Source organism: Trachurus trachurus (genome assembly GCF_905171665.1).
Source record: "Trachurus trachurus genome assembly, chromosome: 16".
Lineage (NCBI taxonomy): Eukaryota > Metazoa > Chordata > Actinopteri > Carangiformes > Carangidae > Trachurus > Trachurus trachurus.
In genome coordinates this window covers 18,095,096-18,120,492 of record NC_139902.1, presented here as the reverse complement: position 1 = coordinate 18,120,492, position 25,397 = coordinate 18,095,096, and the positions used below count along the sequence as shown (strand labels likewise).

Here is a 25,397-nt window from a genome sequence, read left to right as displayed (position 1 = left end):
TTTTACAAATGACTGCATTTGTACTCAGTATTCACAATATAACAATTTATCATTGGCTAAAACTCAAATATACTTTAAATGGCTGCTGTATTCATTTCTAAAGACATTTTATGACTTCACTCTTTGTGAGAAAACATAGGACTGATGAGAAGCAACATAAAACCACTTCCACCAAACCACACAAGTCTAAATTAATGATAGTTTGTTCAGAATCTGACTAATAAGATATAAAGGATCAATAAAACACTATGACAAACAAATTACATGTACACACATTTGCAAGTTTCCCCATGGGGCCACTGTCGGATTCAGCTTTGATCTTTTTCTTCAGATCAAAGACTCCGACGTCGTCCCTCAGAAGTCTGCAGCACATAAACCACAGCGACGTGATCCTGAGCTCACGCAGCTCTAAATCTTCTTAACGGCAGAATCATTCATTTCACTCACACTGAGGAACAGAGCGAGGCGTCGGCCTGAAGAGGACTCCTCCTGGATCTACACAGCAGATTAATCTTCTCCGAGGACCAGAGGAAAGCAGACGACCAGGATCAGGTTCACAGAGTTTTACACTTTGACGTCCAGGTTCTTTGCCTTCCTGACTATATGACGGAGCCAGAGAGCCTGACATTATGCTCCCAGTCTCACTTCAGCTGGAATCATTGCTAATGCGTAGTGAGAAGCTGAAAACATCAAAATTTACCATCGAAGCGAAGCTCTCAGAAAACAAACGCAGACACATCAATATGTAGCATTTAAGATCTGTATGCAAAACACTGTTGTCCAATATGTCTTCCTGATGGCTCTCACTGGGCCTAATCCTGACGAATGAATAATTCAACAGATCAAGTCGAGGAGTTTGAATAATCCACTCTCCACAAAAACATGTACTCTAGACTGCGGCCTGACTGCATTACCTCCACAGTGCTGCTGATTAAAAACACAGGGCAGTCCCAGCTCCCCACAAGACTTAACTAGTTTCTGCCCAGATGCAACTTTCCACTGTTGAGAGATCAAAGAGATTCAGCTTTTGCACAGCCATAGTTACCTCATGTAACAGTGGAATGACTGTGTGGTTAACGCCTTTAAAAAGTGAACTCATCAAGCTGCAGCATCAACTATAACATCACCACTCTTAAAACAATACATTGAATAGAAGAAAAAAAAACAATCTCAGCTCAAGTGCTCAAAGGACTTGTTTGTTCTGGAGCAGATTAACAGATAAAGGGTGGCTCATTTGTGAAGGTACAGTGGCCGTGAAGCATCAACACACTGCAACTTAAAAAAACAAATGGAAATGCACAAAAACTCAACACAACACAAGTGTTTCAGAGAAAATACAAAAAAAGGGATTGGACCTGGCTAAAGCTAATGGTACATCTTTGTGATTTATATACGAATCATGTGTTATTATAAACCAACAACCAGCCATCTTCATAACTTCTCAAGTCAAGAGGTGCAGTACATCACTTTTTTGAAACACCTCTGTTGTGTGAGTTTTTATAGTGCTTAATGTAGTTGTTTTTTGAATTTGTAGCCTGTTTGTGTCCTTGCATGTGTTTTCTCAGGGCCACCGTAGTTGGAGGCACTTTTAGGACTTAATAATTGAGTTTGATGTTAAATTTTCAACCTTGGAAACTGCAGTTTGCAAACAGAAAAAAAGAAATCATCTTTGCTGAAGGTCCATTTACTCACTTGTTCTGAAACTGTTTTTTGTATAGTGCTCTCTCTAAAAAAACAAACAAACACCTTACACTAGTTTTCATACTAAGCCAGTGATGGACCAAGAGACGTAGGCAAGAAAGACAACAAACACATACAGAGAAAATATGGACTTGTAAGCTTGTTAAAGCAGATATCAGTGGAATGTTTTTGTTAATATAAGTCCTAAATAGTCCTATTTTCCGTCAGCAATCACTTACATGAAGTATTTCAGCCTAAACACGAGTCTCTCCGTCACTCTGCTCTGCTGTAACCCGAGGAGAAAATTTTCCTTGTGGGATACAAGTGTTATCCAATGAGGAGAGAGAACGGCATGAAGGGCTGTGTGTGCAGCCAAGGGATGCGCGTGAATGTGGTGACGTAGCACGAGGACCAATTGATGCCTGACAAGGGCGGGGGCTGCTAACTCATGGTGCGTTCAAAGAAACTCGTACTTTGTGTTTTTCCTTCCTGTGAAGTCATACCAGTTCGATCTGGTACGAGTTCACGGGTCGGAAGTTACGAGTGGCCGTTATAGGGAACTTTCACAGACAACAGGATGGTAAAAACACGAGCTACGGGTTACCTGGAACGCTACCAAGTCGTAGTTGTGACTTGAAGCTGTAACTTACGGTTTCAAAAGCCTGCCTTGAACGCAGCATTAGCCGAAACGGCCGTGAAGCTGATATCTGCTTTAATGTGGATGTAAACAAGGGATGATTTAAAACATTTTATGACAAAAAATAAAAACATAAAAAGTGTGAAATGGTTTAAAATGCATTAATTCAAGTTCCACATAGATAAACCTGGTTCCTTTTGATAAAAAAACAAAATATAAACAACTAGCCTACCTTTCACTTTTGTGAAACAATGACCTTCTCTTCTACGTGGGAGAGAAAGTGTGTTTTGTGATTGTGTGTGTGCAGACAGAGGCAGAAATCAACACTGTCCTTGTCGTTGTTCTGTAAACTTTTTCACCTTTATTTTCTACATTTGGATCAGCTCAGTGTGGAAGCCTGGACATGACAGTCAACTGCAAACCCCTGTCCCCCTCCCCGCCCCCAGAAATCAGAACAATCGATACACCCCCCTCTGTCTCACAATCAAAAAACGTTCACATCTTCAACACAGTCACTCTTCAGACATGAAAAAAAAAAAAAAAAAAGTTGACGGCCTCCTCTCACTACTGTGTCCACAACAAAGATGAACCAATGGCGTGTCCTACTGTATGTGTAAACCCCTCCTCCACTGGAGGAAGCTGAAATGGTTAAAACCTTTATGAAATCACCGCTCCTGCTCTGACTCGCAGCCACAGGAGTGATACAAAGAAAAAGTATAAAGAAAGCATGATGGTGGAAAGGAGACACTGATGTAACTGTAACTGTTCAGTCTGTTTTCAACGCGCTGCGATAACAACGGTGGAATATCGCAGGCGAGCTTGTAAAGTGAGATATGTGGTTATGGATTAAGATATGTCATCTGCTGCTGCTGTGCTCTTTGTAATCCACAGTTCAACACTACAACAAACCCCCCGCCCCCCTTTCTGCTCTCTGCCATTATTATTCTGTCCCTGATTAATTCTCCAAAACACACCTCAGCGGCGTCTCTTTGATATTCTAACAACCACTTTTCCCGGCGTCGTTTCCTACTGTAGATATGTCCTCCGGAGAGTGCGGAGGCTCAGGCTCTGTTCAGCAAATAAAAAGCAGCTTTTTTTGTTGTTGTTGTAACAATGGAAGCAGGAGTACGCTGATCTGCTGTCGGTCTATGCTACGGGCTCTTGGTCGTCCGACAGCGAGGATTCTCGGAGCTGTTTGTTCTAGTAAACAGGGAACTGATGGGACTGGGATTAGTACTGAGGACACGTGCTCGCACCCACATCAACGCATCCATCCACACACTCCACTGGAGGAAAGAAGCCCTTGGAGTGTATTTTCTTTAAGAGGTCATTGAGAAGTAGATATGCCGAAATGGATTTAAGTATCAGGCTAATGCAGCCTGTTTTCCTATATGTATACAGGATGTGTGCGTGTGTGTCTATGCAGTGCCTTATGGGAGAGTTTCCTATGGTTTAACACTACAATAGGCAGTGAACATCAGTTACATATTCCGAGTCCTGTGTGTGTGTGTGTGTGTGTGTGTGTGTGTGTGTGTGTGTGTGTTAGCTCTATGTTAAACATCTTTAAAGACAACAGAGACAGACAGAGAGACTAGGGTTACTGCTCTGTGGCACTCTCACAGGACTGTAGAAACAGACAAAGCCATGTAAAAACTGGACATAGAAATCTCAAGATATCACAAACATCATTTTTCTCTATCGCTAGATCTCTGCTGACGGCAGACGTAGGGTTCGGTCCTCTGGGTTTTTTTTCCCGTTTTGTTTTTTTCATGTGCAGTCCCTTGGAAAATCCCTCGGTGAGGAGGCTTCAGTCTGTAGGATGAAATGCCGAGGAGCAACACCAGAGGGAGACGTATACTGCTGCGAGACTGTAGGAGGGGCTCTGACACATGCATACGTAACATGACAGTCTCACACATTCGCACACGCTCACATACTCATGCACCCTTCTTCATAGAGTTCACCAGAGTTCATTTTCAAAATCCATTACAAAAATTAAATTAAAAAAAAGAAAGAAATCAACAAGGAATTCAGCCCCCTTCTCAAAGCATACATTCATCTCAGGACACACGCACATACACAGACACACACACGTAAGTGCACACACTCTCTCAGAAGAGGCAGTCAGTAAACCTTAATTGATGAGTTGAGGGGTGGACCGCGTAGTCCAGGGAAGCTGTGAGTGCAGAACCTCGACTCCACCAGCCAGTCTCATATTCACGCCATGGAGCGAGTCTCTCGGCGCAGTTAAAATCTCTTTTTAAAAAAAAACAAACAAAAAAACAAAACATAAAACAACAGCCATCGTCCCCCAGAGGGAGTCTTTCCTCTCTTCCCGCTCTGAGGAGGCTCGAACACGCTCCTCTCTCTGATCTCTGGCAGAGGTAGTACCGTCCAGACCGTCCTACTCTCCTCCCAGAGTCCCTTCATCATGGGAAGTCTTTTCCTTTCCCGGCGCCCAATCTTAATAAACACGTCCATTCCCCCTCGTCGCTTGCTCTGGGCCGCTGCTGTGTGTGTGAGTGTGTGTGTTTGTGCGTGTGCGGGAGTGTGGTCAGAAGACCTCTGGTAGTGTGACGTTGCGGAGCAGCCACTGTTGCGAGCGTGTGTGTGAGCAGTCCCTGACGCTGGGCACCTGGCTGTCCTCCTCGCTGGCCTTGTCCAGACACTGGTTGCTGTTGACGTGGATCAGAGTCAGCTTCTGCAGTGTGTGAGTGAAAGAGTGAGAGAGAGAGAGAGAGACACGAATCAGGCTTTTCACTTTCTTTCACAAATAATACATCGGCACAAGTTTCTCAGTTTAATTTTCTATCTGAAAATGACTTTTCAGTTTTGGCTCTCGGTGCGAGACGTGCTGTGTCTGGGCTGTGTAATGTGTCAACTAGGATATACAACCCTAAAACTGAACACAATAAATATCCCCGTGACTGAAATGACAGCTGGTATGAAATATGTGCCGTCATTCTGTCTGTGCACTGGGAATACACAGGGCTCATTATTTTCCCTTGAAAAAAAGATATATATCTGGGAATGAATCTGTTTTTTTGTTAACGTATTTATGAAGGAACATTTGAAAACTGTAGAGTAAAACCAAAATATACAAAAATCTAAGTGAAAATATGATTTAAAAATGACATTTGAGGTGCAAAGACTTTCTTTAATTACATGGAAGGAAAAGTCTGGTGTATAATCAGCACCTCCTTTATGTTTTTCCACAGCTCTTCTCTTCACTTTCTATTACAGAACATAAAACACTTTCCGAGGAGGAACTCGTCTACTGTCAATGCTTGCTCCTTTTGTTTGTTTGTTCTTCCATTTTATTGTTACGCCTATTTTATTTTTTAATTTCTTTTTGCCTCCTTTATTGTTTTCATTTCACAAGTCTTGTTTTTCATTCATAGCTTCTGAGGCTTTCAAGTGGTAAATTACAAATAGATTTTCTGTACCTGTCAAGACAGCCCACTGTGTTTCTCATTATCTGTACATTTCCTGTAATAGTGAAACTGTACTGTTTATTATTTCCTTCCAAAACACACCCCGGCATTTTCATTTCTCCCACTCACCAGAGGGTCGTAGTCCCAGAGCTGGTTGCCTTTGAGGTGGTGGCACTTGAGCATCATGACAGGTCCGTTAAGCTTCGACACATCTAGACACAGGTCGTCTGTCCTAATCTCCTTATTGGCCGTGTAAGAGAAAACCTGCAACGCCACATGAAGAGATTTTAAAGCAAACCTTTTGCATCCTCCTCCTCATTATTCAAACAAGCGCTTCTCTCCTCCGTGAGGGTTTGTGTTAGTGTTTACTGTTCAAATCTCATTTTGTGTCAGTATTTCTTTCTTTATGTTGTTCTTTGCTCTGTTACCTGGTTGCCTCCCATGCCGTGGCAGTTAAAAATGCCAACCTTCTCATTCTCCTTGCGGGCCATGTTGTCCAGGCACTGGTTGGTCTCCACATTGCGTATCTGAGCCAAACACACACAGAAGCCACAGTAAGCAACATCCAACATAAAGCTACACCTTTTCATTTGGATGCTTTATATCCTCTTTGAAACAAAAGACAGTGATTCGCAGATGCATCTGTATCTGTCTGTCTTATGAGTGATGGTGTCTCAAATGTTATGACTCAGATACTGTTGTGTGTGTGTGTGTGTGTGTGTGTGTGTGTGTGTACCTCTCCAAGAGAGTAATAGTGCCTGGGGATCTGGGAATCAGGGTAGACGTTCTCCAAGTACCAACTGAAGGGTTTACATTGAAGCTTTTGTCTCAGAGCGGTGCGAGACGTGATGTCACCGTAGTCCACTTTGGTCACACCTGGACACAAAAACACACACACACACACACACGCACACAGACATCAACATAAAAGTCAGTAACTATGGCTCCAAACTACATTCACACAGCCCTGGGTTTGTCATTGGAAGGCTTTTCAATGCAGTTTTCCATTGAAGCATTATTGAAATGGTGTCATTGGTAAAACAGAACATGACCACACCCACACACCCACACAGTATCACTGAATGGCAGAGCTCACTTGTTAGATGGTCAAGTGCTTGGAAAAAGCTGAATGCTGAAGGGCTACTCCGAAGAAAAATCGATTTGTTGAGTATCAAATCATTTTAAGATCAGGTGGAGCTGGTTTCTTTGCAGACGGCAGTGGGGGGGGGATTCCAGTAAAGACAATGAAGTCTAAATGTTTCACATGAGCCTCACACACCACTGAGGCCGAGTCTGGCTGAGAAAGAGCAGGAAACAGGCACTTCCAGACCTCTGACTTGTTGTCTCTAAATTTTATCCCCACATTGTATATTCGTCTGCTGATGTCCTCATTGATGACCTGTTTGGAAAGGCAACTGAGCCAATCAGAGTTTAGTGGGCTGGATTAAGAATGGTGATGTAATCTATCGTTGCCAGATGTAGGGAAAGAGATAAAAAGGGCCACAAGCCATACAGGTGGTTAGAGGTCCACTCACATGAATTATAATAGCCAAACAATAAAAAACATTTACATGAAGGATAGGAACATAAAAAATGTAACATGGATGACTTTCACTTCAAACAAGACAAAGCTAAATCACATAAAAACATGACAGTTAATGAGCTTATTATTAAAGTTTCTAGGTAAAATCATTTTTTCAAAAACATCGGCTTTGTATTATAATGTGTTTATCTTGGAAAACTGTAGATTCTTCTGTCTACTGACAATGACTTTACCGATAAATCAGATACTATGAACAGGTCCTGGCAAAATGATCTCCCTGCCAAACTGAAAATATCTGACAAGACCACTTTACCACTCCGGCGCTTCCACACCAAATAATGATGTAAAAACAAACTGACAGTTCAGTGAAACTATCACACTACGTGTTTTAACTGTAGAAGTCGCCGTGAGCAGGTGATTGCAGCAGCTGTTACTTGGGGACGTGGCAACATCGACGTGTTTACATCTGCAGGTCTAAACTGAGTTAGTGAAGGAATTACTAACGTCTGAAAATATTAGTGTTGTTGAGGGAGTTTTTGCTTTACTTCTGGTTGTCTCTCTCTGCCAGCTTGTGTGTGTGTGAGTGAGTTAACTGGGGCTTCGTAGCGTGAAATTACTCGCCGCCCCCCTAGTCCTGCACTGCTGGGTTGCAACTGCAATATCGCACTGTCACTGGGTTAATGGATAGATCACACCTGCCACAGAGATTAACCTCCACACATGAGCACATATGTGTATACACACACACACACACACACACACACACACACACGCTTTCCCACGCAAACACAAACAGACATGGCCCAACTCACCAGGAGAGATGATGTAGAAGAAGTTTTTAAATTCATCCATCCACACTTCTGCCAGGCGTCGGTTGTTTTTGTTGATGATCTGTCCGGTTCCTCCGGGGAACGTGTAGGGCGTTGCCTTTCTGAACACGTGACCCACATGAGAGCATGTGACAATTTCTAGAGTCCCACCGCACTGCCAGATCTGTGGAGACCAACACACACATGCACACTTGTACTCTGCTGGAAGATAATGACATATTTATATAAATAATAATGATACTTGGTTTATTTTAACACCTAACTTGCTTTACAAGACAAATAAGAAAAATCAATGTAAGCGTTATAATAAAGTGTGTGGAATGAGAAACCTCTTGAATCAACATTATACACAGTGACCGAATTAAATATGTAAAACAATAATGAGGAACCAGATCGGACATTACCAAAGGATGAAATTACTAGTTTTGAAAGAAGATTAAAAGAAGTTAAGAGTCACAGTGTTTCACAGATTGATGCTGTCTGAGCTGTGACAGTGTGAATAAGTTTGACTCAATGTTGACAAAATCTTTGTCAAGTCGCCAATTTAGTCAGAGCAGTTAGAACTAAACCTCAAATGTGTCTGTATGAGTGACTTTGAACCTGAGGTGCCAGTGCCATTCCTGAATGGAAGAAGTTATGTCAATTGCCTGTGGGTGTGTTCACTCACCCTGAAAGAGATTTCCAGGTTCTCCCCTCCCCAGATGTCCATGCCTGCGTCATATGTGCCGATCTCCTGGAAATAATCTCTGTCTATGGAGAACAAGCCGCCAGCCATGGTGGGAGTCCTGGAGAGAGGCAGGAGAACAGGGTACATCAAGAGTGAGGTAAGTCAGTGCCACTTAATCCACTTAAGGCCTGCTTTCTAAAGGTCACCCAGTATCTAGAGATCCCATCAGAGTTTTATATTTCATTGCTCTCACCCCCCCTGTTCTTTGCCATTTTCCTGTTTGTCCATTTTCTGTTTTTCAGCTCACTTCTCTCTGTTGTTGTGATGGCCATGTCAGAGTTAAATGGCCTTAAGGCTTGCCGTCTATTTCTCTCCCTCACAGAATGGCTTCCTCCTTTGTCAGGATTATTTTTCTTGCCGTCTGTTATTGCTTTCATTAAACATACAAGTTTGCTTGTCAACACACAAAACCTGAGCGCACACAGCTGGTCTGTTTTTGCAGGGAAATAACAGGCAATGCAGAAGTAAAAGGGAAACAAATACCCTCTTGTTAAACAATGCACATAACAGTAGAGCTAAAAGCAGCAAATTATGAGGATATTAATTATACATGTGAGTGTTTTTGTTTTTACTGTAACATATCAAAGCTCTCTTACGCAGCACAGACTCAAATACATCACAGCAAAGCAAACAAAAAACCCCTACTAATTTACAGTGAATCTTTGACATGTGCGTCGAAGCCAAAAACAATGTCTAATTAAAGCCATTTATATAAACGGTGAGTGTTTACCACTCGAAAATAATATCTATTATCTAAAAGCACGGCATGACATTGAAATAAACACGACCACTGCTACCATAAATAAAGATGTGGGAAAAAAAAGGTGAATAAAGGGTTAGTAATTCGCACTCAGAATATGAGGAGCGGATTTCTATCATAGACTACTGTGGGTTTTTTTCCAGCTCATCCTGTGGTAAATTCTCTCTGCTTTTTGTTCTGGAGGATTTGCAGCATCTAATTGACACAAGGTCATTTAATATGTTCAGAGGATTTTTCGTAAGTCTTGCTTTGACCTTGGATACGTGCTGTGTTTTTTTTCTGTCCAATAGCTGTAAAGAGAATCTTTCCCAGTGACCTCAGACTTTTGCACAGGACAGTAAATTATAAGGTAGAGGAGCCTGTAACGACCAGTTGTGCTGCTGAGGTTTGCTCCTGAACGGTCGCTCGCTGAGGCCTCTCGGGGTGTGACGACAACAGGCCTGCAGTTTGCCATGCCCTGCCAACTAAGAGCAATCCCCTTGATAACTATAATGACAGCCATTTAACACCGAATGGAAGTCTGACAAGTTGAAATCACACAGTGCTTTCCCACCGCCACAGTCTCTACTATGTGAGCCTTATTGAAGCTCGAAGCCAATCAACACACTTCCTCCTGAAATCTCTCATTGTTTATGTGCGATAGCCAAGTCTGCCCAATAACGTGTGACCGCTTTGCAACAGGACAACATTTATGCAAATTGTGTCATTAGAGCAAAGTACTTCTTAATTTCCTGCCCTACCATTACAACCCACTTTTTGTTTTTTAGGCCACTTACAGGACACCCTTAGGGAAACTTTGTCACTCAAAGCTGGGAAAAACAACCGAAAACAGGGGCAAAGAGTGTTACATAAGATATATTATGTGTGTGACCTTGGATAATGGCGTCAAGCAAGCTTCGAAACAAGAGCAGGAAGAAGAGATGATAGACAAGCAGAAATGATCTTGATTTTACTTCCAAGGCCTAGGTCATGAGAAACGGTACAGGGAACATAATTACACAGAACCTTACATAAACATCTTGACTTTAGCTACAGAGGAAGGTTTATTGTGGCCTCCAGAACATTTTATGCTGAAAATTAAATGGTGTAGTATGATTCTGCACACATCAATTGTGGATGCCCGTCGGTGCTTATAAAGCCAGCAGCTTATGTTATTCTAAATAGCTCACTGACACAGGCAGTTGGTTATAACACTGACATGACTCAGGCCTGGCGCCTGCAGGGAAACTCTCAGGTCAGAGGTCAGAGTCAGCTGAACCACATTAGCCCTTAAGCTGGCAGAGATTGTACAACTCGCTCAAGTTAAACACTGTTAGTCAAACCCAGATGATTCAGTTACAAGTCTGTCCTGCTGCATCACTCACCTGACAGGGAGTGTGCGATCTCCTTTGCGGCGGTCCATCTCTCTCTGGGGTACGGGGTACCAGCGGAAGTTGAGCTTCCAGTTGAAGCCTCCGTAAGTCATGTCAGATCCCGCCATGTACTCGAATGTATCGTCGCTAATCACGTCGATGATAGGGCATACCACTGTTCTCCTAAACCGCAAACACACACACACACACACAGTACATCAACCTGCTGTTCATAACCTTGGGTGGTCATCAATCGCGACTAAGTGCTCATCTTTGAGGTGTGGCACCTCCAGAACAAAATGCATTTAAACAACAGTGCATGCTGTGACTTCCCATCAGCCATCACTCATTACACCCACTTACACCACCTTTACATTTTCTTTATATGTGTGTGAGGCACTAAACACAGAATGAGTAATTAAGCATCAAATAAACACAAGGACAAGCCCCCTGCAGGCTCAACAATAGTTTATTGATTTTTTTTTAAATGCTTGCCAATGGTGTGTGTGTCTTTTGCGTTTGTGTGTCTCACTTGTCTTGCTTGATGCGAGCGAGCAGAGGCTCCAGCCACCCCGTTGTGCATTCGCAATGAGCATCCAGAAAGGTTATAACCTAAAAACAAGGAGGGAAAACATTAGACAAACCCCGCAGAGCACACACCATATGGAGAACAGGTCACTGGCTATTGGATGTCACGGACGTGCGTGTAGATACACACACACACACACCTGGCCGGTGGAGATGGATGCTCCTTTGAGACGAGCACGGATAAGTCCAGACCGCTGCTCCATCCTCACGACTCTGACAGGGACCTCGAGCCTTCTGACGTACTGCTCCAACGGTCGCTTTAGGAAATCTGAGACACACATCAACCACGTATGAATTAAAGAGGATACGACACACACACACACACACACACAAACCCAAACACCAGACAAGACAAAAACACACACACGGCAGCAGCAGGCTTACAAGTCCGTCCTCCAATCTATTCATTTTTTTTACCAGCAGAGATCAAAGCTGGTAGTTTAGCTTGTGTGCAGGTGCTTTAGCATGCTCGCCAACATCCCCTCTACCTGCAGAGAGCTCCCCTCCCCACACAGACACAGACACACACACACACACACACCCTGACTTGCACCATCAAACCTGAGGTCCCATTGGGTGTGATGGTGCTGTATGGTGGTGGCTGGGGGGGTTGGGTGGGGTGGTGGGGGGATTGAGGGTAATAACAGAGTGTAATCCCTGCGGCTGGCAAATTAAAGACCTAATCTCCCCCAAACAGGGATTAACAGCATTGCAAAGAGAAGAGTGGCACACAGAGCACATATATGCTGACTGGCTGTTGGGCACACGCACACGCACACGCACACGCACATGCACACGCACACGCACACGCACACGCACACGCACACACTAAAAACACACACAATCTCACACAACTACACACTGAAACCCAGCAAAATCATACAGCAGCTCTCTAAACAAAAATAGGCTAAGCCCCAAACAAGAGGCACTGGAGGAATTATCTGCAGTGTGTGTGTGTGTGTGTGTGTGTGTGTGCGCGCACATACCTCTCTCGCTGGCATCATCCACCAGGACAATTTCCTCTAGCAGTGTGTGTGGAGAGCGGTCGATGACGGAGTGGACGGTTCGCAGCAGTGTGCTCCACGCCTCATTGTGAAATACAATCACCACGCTGGTGCGAGGGAGATTATCGGGGTATAACTTGTTCTTGCACCTGCGGGGGGAGAATATACAACAATCAGAATAAAGACTTTAATGACAAAACCTTGCTGCCAATGCCGAATGATACAAAGATATTCAATGCCACCATGCATGCGATTGTCCCCCAAACTAAAAAAATGAAAACAGTGTCGAAACGAAGTACATCAAGACACTGGTTAGACTACGAGACACATTGGCAGTAAGTAAAGACATAGACTTTAAACACAGACAAATCTGAGCTGACAGAGACAGAGGGAGAAAGGAGAAAAACACTCTAGTAGAGACATCACAATCCAGCCTCTGTCTGATTGCAAGAGACTGCTACAGACAGAGCTGCAGCTAAAGTGAGCCTGCACAAGAGAGGGCTGAACAGGAGGGAAACTGTCGGGACTTTAATTTCAACTAAACCTCATTAGTCAGTCATGGAGTCGCTGCGTTAATTAACTCATCATTTATGGCCTGGTGAAAAATCGTATTTTTATCGACTTCAAACAATGACAACGGAGGATGAATAATGAGCAAGCAACCGAGCATATATCCCCAAATTTAGACGCACACACACGCACATGCAGAGGAATAGTGGGTCAACATAATGACAGTTGAATGGTGATGCTAATTAAAAGTGTGAGTCATTATGAAAGCGGTGTAGAGTGCACAAATCAAATTCTGTTACTGAGACAGAGAAGGATGTTAATGTCTAAAAGAGGGAAGCAGGCATGTGTGGACAGACATGAGAAGATGGATATTAGTGAAGACTGGGTCACAGGCGTATTTAATTGTCCTCCAAACTATTTCCTAAAAACAACAACTTTGTTTTAACTGTCATTATACAAGTTATTCTGCATCATTTGTGCCCATGAGTTTGAGTTGTTTTAATTACACCTGTCCATGTCCTAAAGCAGAGGCTTTACAGGTAATTTTGATTAAACACTGATTCATTTAATATTAATAAGAAAATCCACTTGCAGAGACTTGTTTTGACGTAGCCAGCCTCGCTCGGTCACACTTCACAGAGGGTGGCTGTGTTGTTGTCACTGTATTATAATAATGCAGTACTCATCTCACTCAGTCTGGTTATTTTATCTATACATTGATTAGTGAAGTGAACTTTTCCAGAAAATCTGCTGCTGTTTTTTGTTTTTTGTATATATATTTATCACATTAGGGAACCAAATGCGGTAACAGAAGATATTATCCCCAATGCCCTTCCCTAGCTTGCAGCTTGTAAACACTTTTATTACTTTGGCTCACAAAATCAGATTTGACGTTACCAGAAAGACAATCTTTCAATTTGTGGGTTCTCACTGCAGAGTGATTGATGACATTATGGGGAGTTTTATTTCAATGTTATGAAGACCACAGTAGATATTGTAGAGATGAGTGCACAATTCATATAGTACATTGCAATACTCACAGATTGAAAAAAAAAAAAATCACTGTACAACCACAAGTGTCGCAAATAAATCACCATTTTGGCAAAGCTTTATGAAAGTTTGTGCCCTCATAGCCACCTTTTCTTGTTGCACGTGTCTTTTGTGCTCATCTCACCAGCCAAAACAATCAATTAATATTCAACAAGCAACTATAAAATGTGCTTTAATCATTGGGAATATCACAGGTATTACAGATGGATTAATTTGCACAACAGATGGCACCAAATATAGTTACATCCAATTCCGAATGAATGTTAAAAGTTACTCTAAAAAACAACAACAACTGAGTTTTACCGAGGAACACGTGTTAGGATGACAGGAGACTGGCACACAGCTGTAGTTCAAGAAACACTACAGCCTGCTTTGATACCTGCACACAAGCCTGTCTGACATTTCGCTGCCTCACAGTCAAGGAACCCGTTATCTCTTGATGACAAAACTGAAACCAGCCTTTGACTTCCTCCCTCTGACAGATACAGTACAACAATCACAATAGCAAAATGGAATATGATCGCTCTTCCTCCATCCTCACAACTCCCTCCCCCCCTGTGATCTTCCAGCGCACTGCAACGCTTCCTCTTTCTCCACCGCTGTTTCTGACAGAAGGAATGTAACGCCGACAGAGGAGAGGAGGTCAGGCATATACTCCATCCTGCAGCTGCTTCTGGAGCATGTTAAATAACACACACGGTGGTTTCTCAGGCTGCGGTGAGCATGCTAATACCCTCTGCAAGGAAGGGAGGTTGACGCGCACACACACAGGATGATTCACTGTAAAAACAGAGACACCCTTGGAGTCTTTCAAAATTTATTTACGTCAGTTCATTATTTCCCGCTCCTCTGTTTCACAAGCACAAAGACGGAATAAATAAAAAAAACCTCCAAGACTTTCCGCTCTCTGCACATGATCTTTGCTGTGCAGCTGATGGAAAACAAGACCTCTGTGTTTCCACCAAAGCAACATGTGTTCACACACACACACACACACACTCACTCAGTGTGTCACATGATGTTGATTTTACAAAACTGAGGACTTGTAAGTCGTGTATATCCAAACATTCAGGGGTGGTGGATCAACATTTGGCAACAGCAAAACAGGATAATGAGCTAAAGGCCATTTCTACAGTCGCTGGGTTGTGGGGATGTTTGGGATGGGCGGGCAAACTGGTTCTCATTAAACAGCTAGACTTTTGCAACGTTACAAACATGCACTGACACATGCGTGTACGTATACAGCATGTTCTCATAATGTTGAAGTCAGAACCTAAATGAGGGGGAAAAAAAGTTTTCTGGGAGGTGTGGTTATGGAAAGTGTTTTCATATACTGCAGATCCACCCAACACCATTTACACACACACACACACACACACACACACACACACACACACACACACACACACACACACACACACACACACACACACACACACACACACACACACACACACACACACACACACACACACACACACACACACACACACACACACACACACACACACACACACACACACACACACACACACACAGGCATTTACACTCTATGGCTATCCTGCTGACAATAAACCATCACTAAGTTTCTGCTTCCAAATTTTGGCAAGTGGCAACCTGCTTGGCTATGATGAATCCAGTTTCCCTAAAAACCTGCAGCATGTGCACACACACATAAACATGCATACACAGAAATAAAAACACAACGTATACGTGCCTCCACACACAGGCACACATTCCCTTACTCGATATTGACTCTTTCTTATCTCCTAATTGGAAAAGCAGATAGACGGAGAGAAGGCTGAGTGAAAACACACCTAGTAATCAACTCTCGCTCAAAGACTAAAACCCATTTCACGGATCAATGTCCTCTTTCTTTCCTGCCTGTCTAGTGTGCATGTGCCCCTGCCTGTCAAGTCTTGCATCTGTCTGTCAGTCAGTCCGTCTTTCTGTTGGCCGAAAACCATTGTTACTGATCTATGCATGTTCCTCTATTGAAGTGAAAAAGAGGGGCAAAGCAGGATGGAGGACAGAGCTGGTTTCCACCTGCTTGAACTAACCTTGACATGTCTTCCACTCTGCTGCCTCCCTGCCTGAAGAATGAACAGTCTGCAGCCACTGGTGCTGCTCACACTAAAGTCCTCTTTAAAGAGGAGAAGGGCCTCTGCGACACCTACTAACAAGCATTACTAAAGGAAAATAAACTATTTTATCATCATTATTCTTAAAATGCACTGTTTTTTTTGGTGGGTGAGTAAAAGGCAGACAGCTTAAGGCACATAACACCAGAGGTCAATGTGTGTGTCGTTTGCCTCAAGAGCTTGTGGAATGGTGTCATTACTTCCTTGATGTCATGTATTTCCTGTTTAAACAGGAAAGAGGGGGGTAATTCTTTAGGGGGAACCAATGAGCTGTTAGTTGTGAGAAAGGCAGTTTGATATGATAGGACGGGACAGATAGGACCGTTTGATAGGACAAGGAGAACGGAGAAAAATGTCATCATTTTGCTGGTTGGGCCTTTTAGCAACACCCACTGACAAAGCATAAGGTTACCACATATACAAACTACCAGCTAGTAGCCATGACCCCATTCTATTACTAATACCAAGCAGTTTTGAGTCTGTGACAAAATAAAATATATTTTAAGATCAGTCAATATGCATACCAATGGTTTTCACACTGATTTTTAACGGACACAAGAACTATTAACGTTCAAGTTCATTCATTCATTCATTTATCTGGTGTCACAAAGAACAGTACTTACTATGACTGCCTAAGGCACAGCATAGATTAATGTTGAGTGAATTAGGGAACATGAGGAGGATGCAGGCGGAATAGATTTTGTCTATTGTCCCTGATACACATGTGCACCATCATGTTGCTTCATCATGTTTAACAAATTATCTAACAGGAAATTATGTACAGCATATCCAGTTTCCTTATTATAAACAACTGTATTTTTGGATAACCCTAACCCTAAATGGCCTAAATGGTGGTTGTGGTTGAGTGGTTTGCTTTCAAACTACACAGACCATCGTGGTCCACAGGGCAGACCAGGTTGCAGGTGTCTAGGTCAGTTGGTTCAGTCAACCAGAGCACAACTGACAGCTTTCACACCAGCCCAAACAAATTGTACCTAAAAAACACAGCACAGCTAAAACTACAAAATGCTTTGCAGGAAAGAAACGGAGTTGCTCATAGCTGGAAAAAACTGAACTACATTTTAAATGATAGGGAGACAGCTGTGTGAAAGACGACATAAAACAAAACTAAAAGTATTAAACCTTTGGAAAGAAATTCTGCTGTCTCTGCAGTTCGACTGTCACGCTCATATTTGATCATTTCCTGGTAGTGCACGGGAAGAGAATAGAAAGAGATTTTACTTCACTAGCTAACTAACTGCAGGACAGTATACAACGACAGTTCATATTTGTACATACTGTGTGCACTATCAGTATTTAGGGTAGAGTTAGGACTTTTTTCCCTATAAAATGCACCACACCCTGTCTGCTTCACTGTCTAGCGTGACAATTTATGTGCTTAGACTTGTTTGTGGTGTATCTATACGTTATAAAGTTGTAGCAATATTGCCAGTTTTTTTAAGATAAACATTTATGTTGTGTTAATCTTGATGTTTCCTTTGTCTATTTCTATACATTGCTTAAGTTATTTTAATAAGTCACTTGCAGAGTAATATAGTAAAAAAAAAATGTTGTTGTTGTTCATAAAATCCTCTCTACCACAACTTATGCAACTTACCAAATGTCTGTCTAACTAACCTGAACTGTGGCTCATTGTGAGACTGTGACTCACGCAGGCTTTGGGCCAGACTGACAGCCTTTTAAGGAGTTAAGTGACAGAGACGCTGCTCACCCTTCCAGGCGGACGTCAGGCAGCGAACGATTGAGGGCAATCATCTCAGAAGCCATGAGGTTGAACTGGTTGATCTTGAACATCTCCTTCATTTTCTCCTGATTCTCCTTGGGGATCACCACAGGCTTCCCCCCTTCACCGGGCCCGTCCCGCGGCCTGGTGAGGGTATCTACCATAAAAACCACACATACATGGAATTGATCAGAGAGGATGCAGGATAATGTGAGAGTGTGTCGGTGCGATCACATGCATGTGTGTGTAAAACCCTCACCGTCTCTCCCGGGTAGTCCTCTCTCCTTCTTGTCATCGCACTTGTTGCACTCGCTGAAGTAGAGCAGAATGAACATGTCCAGCATCACCCACACCAGAGAGGTGGCTAAAACCACCTTACAGTAGGCAAACCTCCGCATCCTAAAAATGAACCGAAAGGGAAAAAGGAAGACAAAAGACATTAAAGCGGCGCCTGAGGTGAGAAGTGATGGTGAGCTGCAAACACAATCACAGCATTTTCCAAAGCTCTGCAGAGATCGTTCTCCATTTATTCTCATATCTCCTTTCCTTTTTTCCCCCCGCACTCCATTCAACCTCCACCCCTCCCACAGCTCTTTGCCTAAGTATCTTTTCACCACCTCCATCTGTCCTTCTGCCTGCCTGTCTGTCTCTCTCTTAGCTCTTATCTGACTGTCGGCTGTTGTCAGCGTCTCTCCAAATGGTCACCTCCACACCAGGAGAGAGCCTCAAAATGGACATTGTGCGTTGTTGTTTTTTTTTGGGTAACATCACTCCAGAGGAAAAAATAATAAAGCTATGTTGGCATTTGTCCAAGTTTATCAGTTGGGTGAACGTCTTGCAGCATTATAAGCGCACTGAACATCTGTGTTTTGGAATGGATGTTTTATGGCATCTGAGCAATGATTTAACTGCTTTCAAGTGTCAAGGAAAGTTATACGGTGGAAACAGACATCTACAGTATCAAGAGTTCCCAAATACCCTGCAGTGTACAAACCAATCTGCCCTTTGTACATTTAACATACCAAATCCCTGTGTGCTTAAGTGCAGTCACACACACACACACACACACACACACACAAACACACACACACACACACCCACCCCCGCAGGTAAGTGCGCACACACACACGCACACAGAGCAGAGCAGAGAAAGGAGCTGTGATAGTAATTGCTTTTCTTTGGCAGGCAGCGAGAGACAGACACATTAAAATTCCTCTGCTCCCCTTTCCTTCTCTCCTCCAGCACCATCTCCCCTCTCTCCCTCCGATTCTCTGCCTCAATGATCCCTCAGGTTGCAGCAGCAGAAGGGAGAAAATTAATTTGGCCACGGTGATTTCTCTTGTGCCCCTGGGAGGGGGGGAGAAAAAAAGGTGCTTGTGCATAGCTAGTTTAGCTTAGCTTAGCTTTGCTTCGCAGCCACGGAGGATGGAGAACTGCAGAGCAGCATTTCTAAATTCCACCTGATAGGATTCTGGTGGCATAAAAGTGCCGTGAACAGCAGAAAACAAGAGCAAAGATCTGGGTTCTCTCAAAAGTTAAGTCTTCTCACATACTTTTGTGCCTGCCGAGCCAAATAGTTCCAATTTCCTCACAATACAGTAGCTGGGCTAAGTTCAATCTATGTACTATATCTACTCTGCAGCAGTGAATAAAGCCACATGATGTGCAAAGATAACACTGCATGGGGCTCTACCACATGATACTTATATTGACCAGTAAGTGCTGAAAGGCCATAACAACTACTGCAGAATGATTCAAACATAATGTCTCAAATGCAAAGCTGACCCCAAATGAAGCCTGACATTTCACGGCACTAGACTATTGCAAAGTAATTCGCTTGAGTTTTTTTAACCTTGCAAGATTTTATCTCTCAGTATGACGAAGAAAAACTAGTGCAGAGAAACCGCCAGTGGATGAGCGCGATGCTGTTATATACCTTGTCCCCGTGGTTGAAAAAAATCTAATCAATTACACTATAGTAACATGCAATGATGGGAACAAGCATGCAAGTGCATAACGTACCACCAGCCAACAAATCCCCTCCCTGGGAAGTCGTAAGCAGTAGATTGAATGGAATTTAAAATCCGATCATTGTTGGTCAACAAATCTCCTGGTGAAATGACATCTACGTGACCCTTTTCATTTTATCCATTTAATTTTGCTGGTCCCTCACCCCCGAAACTACAGTGAAAAAAACATTCTCACACACTGAAATGGGAAATGGTTTCATAAGAAAACACCTATTTTTAACACTTTTTTAAACCTGGAGTTGAGTTCAGAGAAACTGCAGAAGTAAAATGCCAGGAAAGAGATGCCAAGTGGAATTTGAGTTGAGCTAATTGTGTCAAACTACAACTTTCTAATTCAAGGGGCACACAATTTCTTCATATGAACAGGTGTTTTGCATTTATAATACTATTTCATCTCTACAGCATGGTTTGAGAAATCTAAATGTATTTGGGTTGTAATTGGTGAAGTGAAGGCAAATATGGGGCATCGTTTAGCTCACTTGGTAGAGCTGCTGCCCCATGTTGAGGCTACAGTCCTCACTGCACTGACCGCAGGCGGCTCCTGTTCGAATCCTGCATCGGGCAGCCCTTTCCTGCATGTCATTCCCCCTCTCTGCCTTCCCATTTCCTGTCTCTCTCTCCACTGTGCTGTCTATTAAAGGCAATAAAAAGCCCCAAAAATATACTTAAAATTTAATTTATCAATATTTTCATTACCATCAGATTAAACACTGCAATAAAAGTTATCTCTAAACAGTTTTAAATGCTTTATATGTTTTTATCTATAGTTTCACGGGAATTAAGAGGTGAATATTTTGACACTTGGCACATTGTGTGTGTGTGTGTGTGTAGGAGAGGAAGTAGCTCCGTAGATTCAGCAGTGTTGTTGCCTAGGGTGCTGCACAAAGCTCACACCTCTATCTGTGGTTATGGCACGCACGCAGCCACGCACGCACACACGCACGCACAGGTGTTACTCTGTGCCAATGTGTAGAGGGAGCACATGGGTGATGTTTGAGAGCTACAACAAATTGCCAAGCGATGCTGGATGTTACTATATCACTTCATAAGTCCCAGTCAGTGTTTTGTATCTTTTTGGTCACAGTAAAGGATCCAGGTTGTATCCATTTGTCACAATTCCCTCCTCATCCCTGACATGCTTGGTATTCAAAGACAGTCAAGCACAGCTGAAAACGAATAGAAAAAGAATACACACAACAAAGAAGTTACAAAACCTGCTTTTACATATTCCTGTACGAAATCCCTTTGGAAAAAGATCTCAGATCCTCCGAGATATGCACAAAGACTTCATCAAATTGCTTGTCTAAGTGTTTGGATCACTCCTCGAAACATTTTTGAAATTCCAGGAGCAGTGGGACGCCAGATATTCAGTCCTCGCTCTCCAATCCCTCTCTGTTTTTCTGACCGCTGCAGGATTGTACCGGCCTCGTTTGACCTCTGCTCAGTAACATGACACAACCTGATAACACAGCAGAAGCTTGTAGACATCCCTCTCTCTCTCTGTTCTTTCCTGGTGCACAGACAGAGCTCGGCACATAAGCCAAACATATAACGGCGCATTAAGACACGGGGCCCGACATGGAAGCACCACCGTCAGAGAGAGACGCACACATATATTCTCGCTCGCAAAGTCATGTCAAGACGCTGTCAGTGGGATGTCAGCTGGTTTCCCCTGAATGCCATTTGATCACAGTGAACGTAAAAGAAGCAGACAGGAGCGCTCCGAGCAGCAGCAGACAAGATTTATATGCATGTACATTAACTTAACACACACATCCACACACACCTTCCCACTGCTGTCCCTCAGACATGCCTCTCCACTCACTGTATTTCTAACCAGGCAGGGCAGAGGACACCTCGGGTCCCCCTCTGTTCTCACGGCTGCCTTAGGCCTTGCTTTACTGTGTGTGTGTGAGAGAGAGAGTGCGTCAGTATAGTTTATGTTGGCGGCTAGTCTCTTTGAAGTCTCTTTTAAACAGCCCGGCTGCCTATGACATTAAACAGACACACGGTTCTCCATCCTCACATCGCCGTGCTCACTCCCTAATCCATTAACATATCACGTTCCCTCCATCTTTCTTTTATATCTCCATCCCGGGCATCTCACTCTTTCTCTCTCAGCCACCCTACCCCCACTCTCCTGTTCGTCTCTTAGGGATGTCGTCTCCTTTCAAGAGCGGTTGCCATCACTACTTCTCTACAAGAACACAATTTCCCCCTTCACATCCTTCTCTGTGTCTCTCTTCATATCCCCTCCTCTCCTCTTCTCCACAGGCTTAATCCCCTTTTAGAGATTGCACAACCAGTGTTTCTCACAACCACTTGAAAAACTCCGCAAAGGAAGAGGATCCAGGGCTTCACTCGCTTCACAATTTATAACTCGGAGCGAGGAGCCTCTCTTCTGGGGATTTCATGTTTATATCTGTGAAGGAAAATTAAGAGGGAAAGAGGAGGATAGTATTTATAAAAGAGAGTGCCAATGACAGGGGAGGATCTTCGTGTTGCTAATCAACACAAACTTCATGCTGCTAATTTATATAATAAACTACTATCGCAGTTTATTTGTTTGCTCTCTGCAGCGTCTTGTTTATTATTCCACAAAAAAAAGCCAGATGGCTTTCACTCTGACCGCTTTCTCCCTGATAAACAAGCTTGTTACAATGCATGTTGCTACTTGACACATCTTCAAAGGGAAAATCTGAGATGGTTTGCGAGGCGTCCTTGGGTCATGTGGGCTTGAAGCTAAACAGTTTCCAAGACATCGCTGATGGGGGCAGTGATTTTTCTGAACAGTTGTAATGCCTCTCTCAACTGGAGCAGAACAAGGCACAGGCTAATATTAGGGGAGTGAAACAGAACAAGGTGGCCTGAAGCCCCGTCTCCATCGCTCTCTGGGGAGGAGGAGAGGCAGACAGGCAAAAAGGCTGGGGTCACTTCATTTCCAGGTTATAACCTCTACCGCAGAACATGGACCGGTCCCATGGAGGACGACATTGAGACAAGCACTAGGACAGACAAAGATGGTGAGAATGACCTGGCATAATTACGTAATGCATTCAACTGCAGTGTTTCAGAGAACAGGTGGGGCATTTTGCCTGTAGCAAAGACCACCCCCACTAACATCAACAAAGTTATTACTCTTAAAGAGACCTGGTTATAAAAGAGTCTCATATTAATGTGGATGAATCTACAATCTACGCCCAGCATTTCCTAGTTTCGGTTTCCCGGACGCTGCCGATCGCTAGTTGGCATCGTTTATGGTCAGAACTACGACGGTATCTGATCGTCTTTGAACCTCCGACTTTCGTTCTTGATTAATCATGGGAAATGTAGTGTGAAAACACTTCCGCTTACCAAAAGTCCATATAGTCCCTTTATAATAACTAAGACATTAACATTTAGTCAAAAAGAGTGGAGGCTTTATTACCCACAGTAAACAGATACTCTCTGAGTCCGGCTGTTGTTTCAGATGTCATCTGTGACTAAATCAGTCCTGAGGCAAGGTGCTAACCCTGAGTCAAGACCTCTGTGGCTAACCATCTTGGCTAAATGTCTTCATGGGGGAAACCCCTGATTTGTTACATTACTCACATGACAAAGGCCCTTTTTCAAGTTCAATAATATTGCAAAATTTCATGGATACTTTTCAAAACCATTACGTCTTCATACTAGAAAAAAAAGTGACCGTCAGTCACTTTATATATCACAATCATATTTTCTCTTTATTCTTCAACCGGCACATTGGTAGTGACCTTGAATATCTAGTTTTGGTGGGAGTTAATACATTTGCACTCTCTTTTGACTGTTATGTTCAATCCATTTTCTGTCAGAATGGGAGAGACAGGAAAAACAAAGGAGAGCGAGGAAACAAAGTTTAAAAACTCAATATTAAAAAAAAGTCAAAGAGTAAAACAGATAGGACTGCCCATGGCAGCGTAAAAGGCCCAGATGAAATTGATTACCAATGCAAAGCTTGGCACAGGCACAAAGTGGAATTAAACACTTCAATCTCCAATCACTCGGGCATTTTCAGCCAAAATCAATACACATTACTGTCACAGAGGGTGTTCCTTTGACGAGTGGAGAGCACAGCTGCCTGGCCACACCAGCAAACCACAGATACACACACGCAGGCACACGACACATGTACAACAATAACATAAAAAAGAGAAAACACACCAAAGCATTATCTGTCGTGGTCAGTGTGACGCAAGAGTGGTGTAATCACTCAGAACAATCCATGATACCACATTTTTCTCTCCATATTCATGTCTGTTCCTCTCATACCGAAATGATTTCACCTCACAACCATGCAAAGTTAGAAACAAAGGCTTTCATGACACAGTTGAAGGATCAAGCAACAATTTACACAATTCAAAACCTACTGCAGACTGTGCTAATCACAGATCAAATCACAATACTTACAATCTGAGCTGTTTGACCCAGCAGCTTTGTGTGTCTGGCCTGTGCTGCACTTCAGCTCTGCTCCTTCTACCACTGCTCATGCCAACCAGGCAGGATTTACGAGGCTCTGGCACCGCAGCAGGGTTTCCCTGCCTGCTAACCACTTTAACAGTCCACTTTGATTTCTTTCTCTGAACATAAAAGCATTGTATTTTGAGACTATTCCAATATGAATTGTTTTACAGTGCAATGTGCAAATAATAGAAATGTTCCACCCTCTAGTAGTTTCTGAAAATCTGAGATAATGTTATTTTAAAGTGTTTTTTTTTGGTCAAGAATTGTTTAGCATTACTTGTACTAGAAAGACTTTGAAGAGAGAACAAATAGACAGCTAATAGCCCACTAGAAAAAAGGTGTTTTGCAGCCATTGGTTAACATTTATTTTATCACAGTATGAAAGTTATGCAACACCATTAAACACCCAAATCCAGGAAAATCCCACAATAACCAAACATGGACATTGCGAACAGGATAACAGGGTTTCGACTGTTTGTTGTGTTGAAATCATGACTGTCCAGCAGCCAAGTATCCTTACACTGTTGTTAATCTGCATCATTATACAATGATAAATCATAACAGAACAATGGCTTTATATAAGTATGACACCCCCAACCACCCACATCGGATTTTATCCAAATATGTCTTAAAGGGACAACGAGGAGTTTTGGAAAAGCGAAGCGTTTTCACACTACATTTATGAGCCTCCGCGCGCACCGTACATTTCTTTGACCGGGCGCAAGACGGACTCATGTTTTCATTCATCAATAATTAAAGTCAGAGGTTCAAAGAGGTTCACATACCACCGTAGTTCCGACCATAAACGGCGATGCGGCTGCGTTATTCTCATGATTCGCAACGAAGGAAACGCTGGTCGGCTCGACCAGCATCTCCGCCACCACTAAT

General features: G+C 43.0%; 1 protein-coding gene across 1 annotated transcript in view; it reads right to left on the bottom strand.

Moving 5' to 3' along the window:
• Positions 1-2,801: 2,801 nt before the first annotated feature.
• Positions 2,802-25,397, bottom strand: part of galnt1 (UDP-N-acetyl-alpha-D-galactosamine:polypeptide N-acetylgalactosaminyltransferase 1) — a 40,650-nt gene continuing 18,054 nt past the window's right edge. Inside the window, exons 3-14 of the mRNA XM_083990482.1 lie at positions 18,260-18,399; positions 17,989-18,157; positions 12,538-12,704; positions 11,692-11,819; positions 11,496-11,575; positions 10,976-11,146; positions 8,792-8,909; positions 8,107-8,287; positions 6,488-6,627; positions 6,180-6,278; positions 5,881-6,015; positions 2,802-5,018 (exon numbers count right to left, since the gene is read on the bottom strand). Of these exons, the coding sequence (XP_083846608.1) occupies positions 4,872-5,018; positions 5,881-6,015; positions 6,180-6,278; positions 6,488-6,627; positions 8,107-8,287; positions 8,792-8,909; positions 10,976-11,146; positions 11,496-11,575; positions 11,692-11,819; positions 12,538-12,704; positions 17,989-18,157; positions 18,260-18,398 (1,674 nt within the window). The 5' untranslated portion in view covers position 18,399 and the 3' untranslated portion in view covers positions 2,802-4,871. The remainder of the gene's footprint in view (positions 5,019-5,880; positions 6,016-6,179; positions 6,279-6,487; positions 6,628-8,106; positions 8,288-8,791; positions 8,910-10,975; positions 11,147-11,495; positions 11,576-11,691; positions 11,820-12,537; positions 12,705-17,988; positions 18,158-18,259; positions 18,400-25,397) is intronic.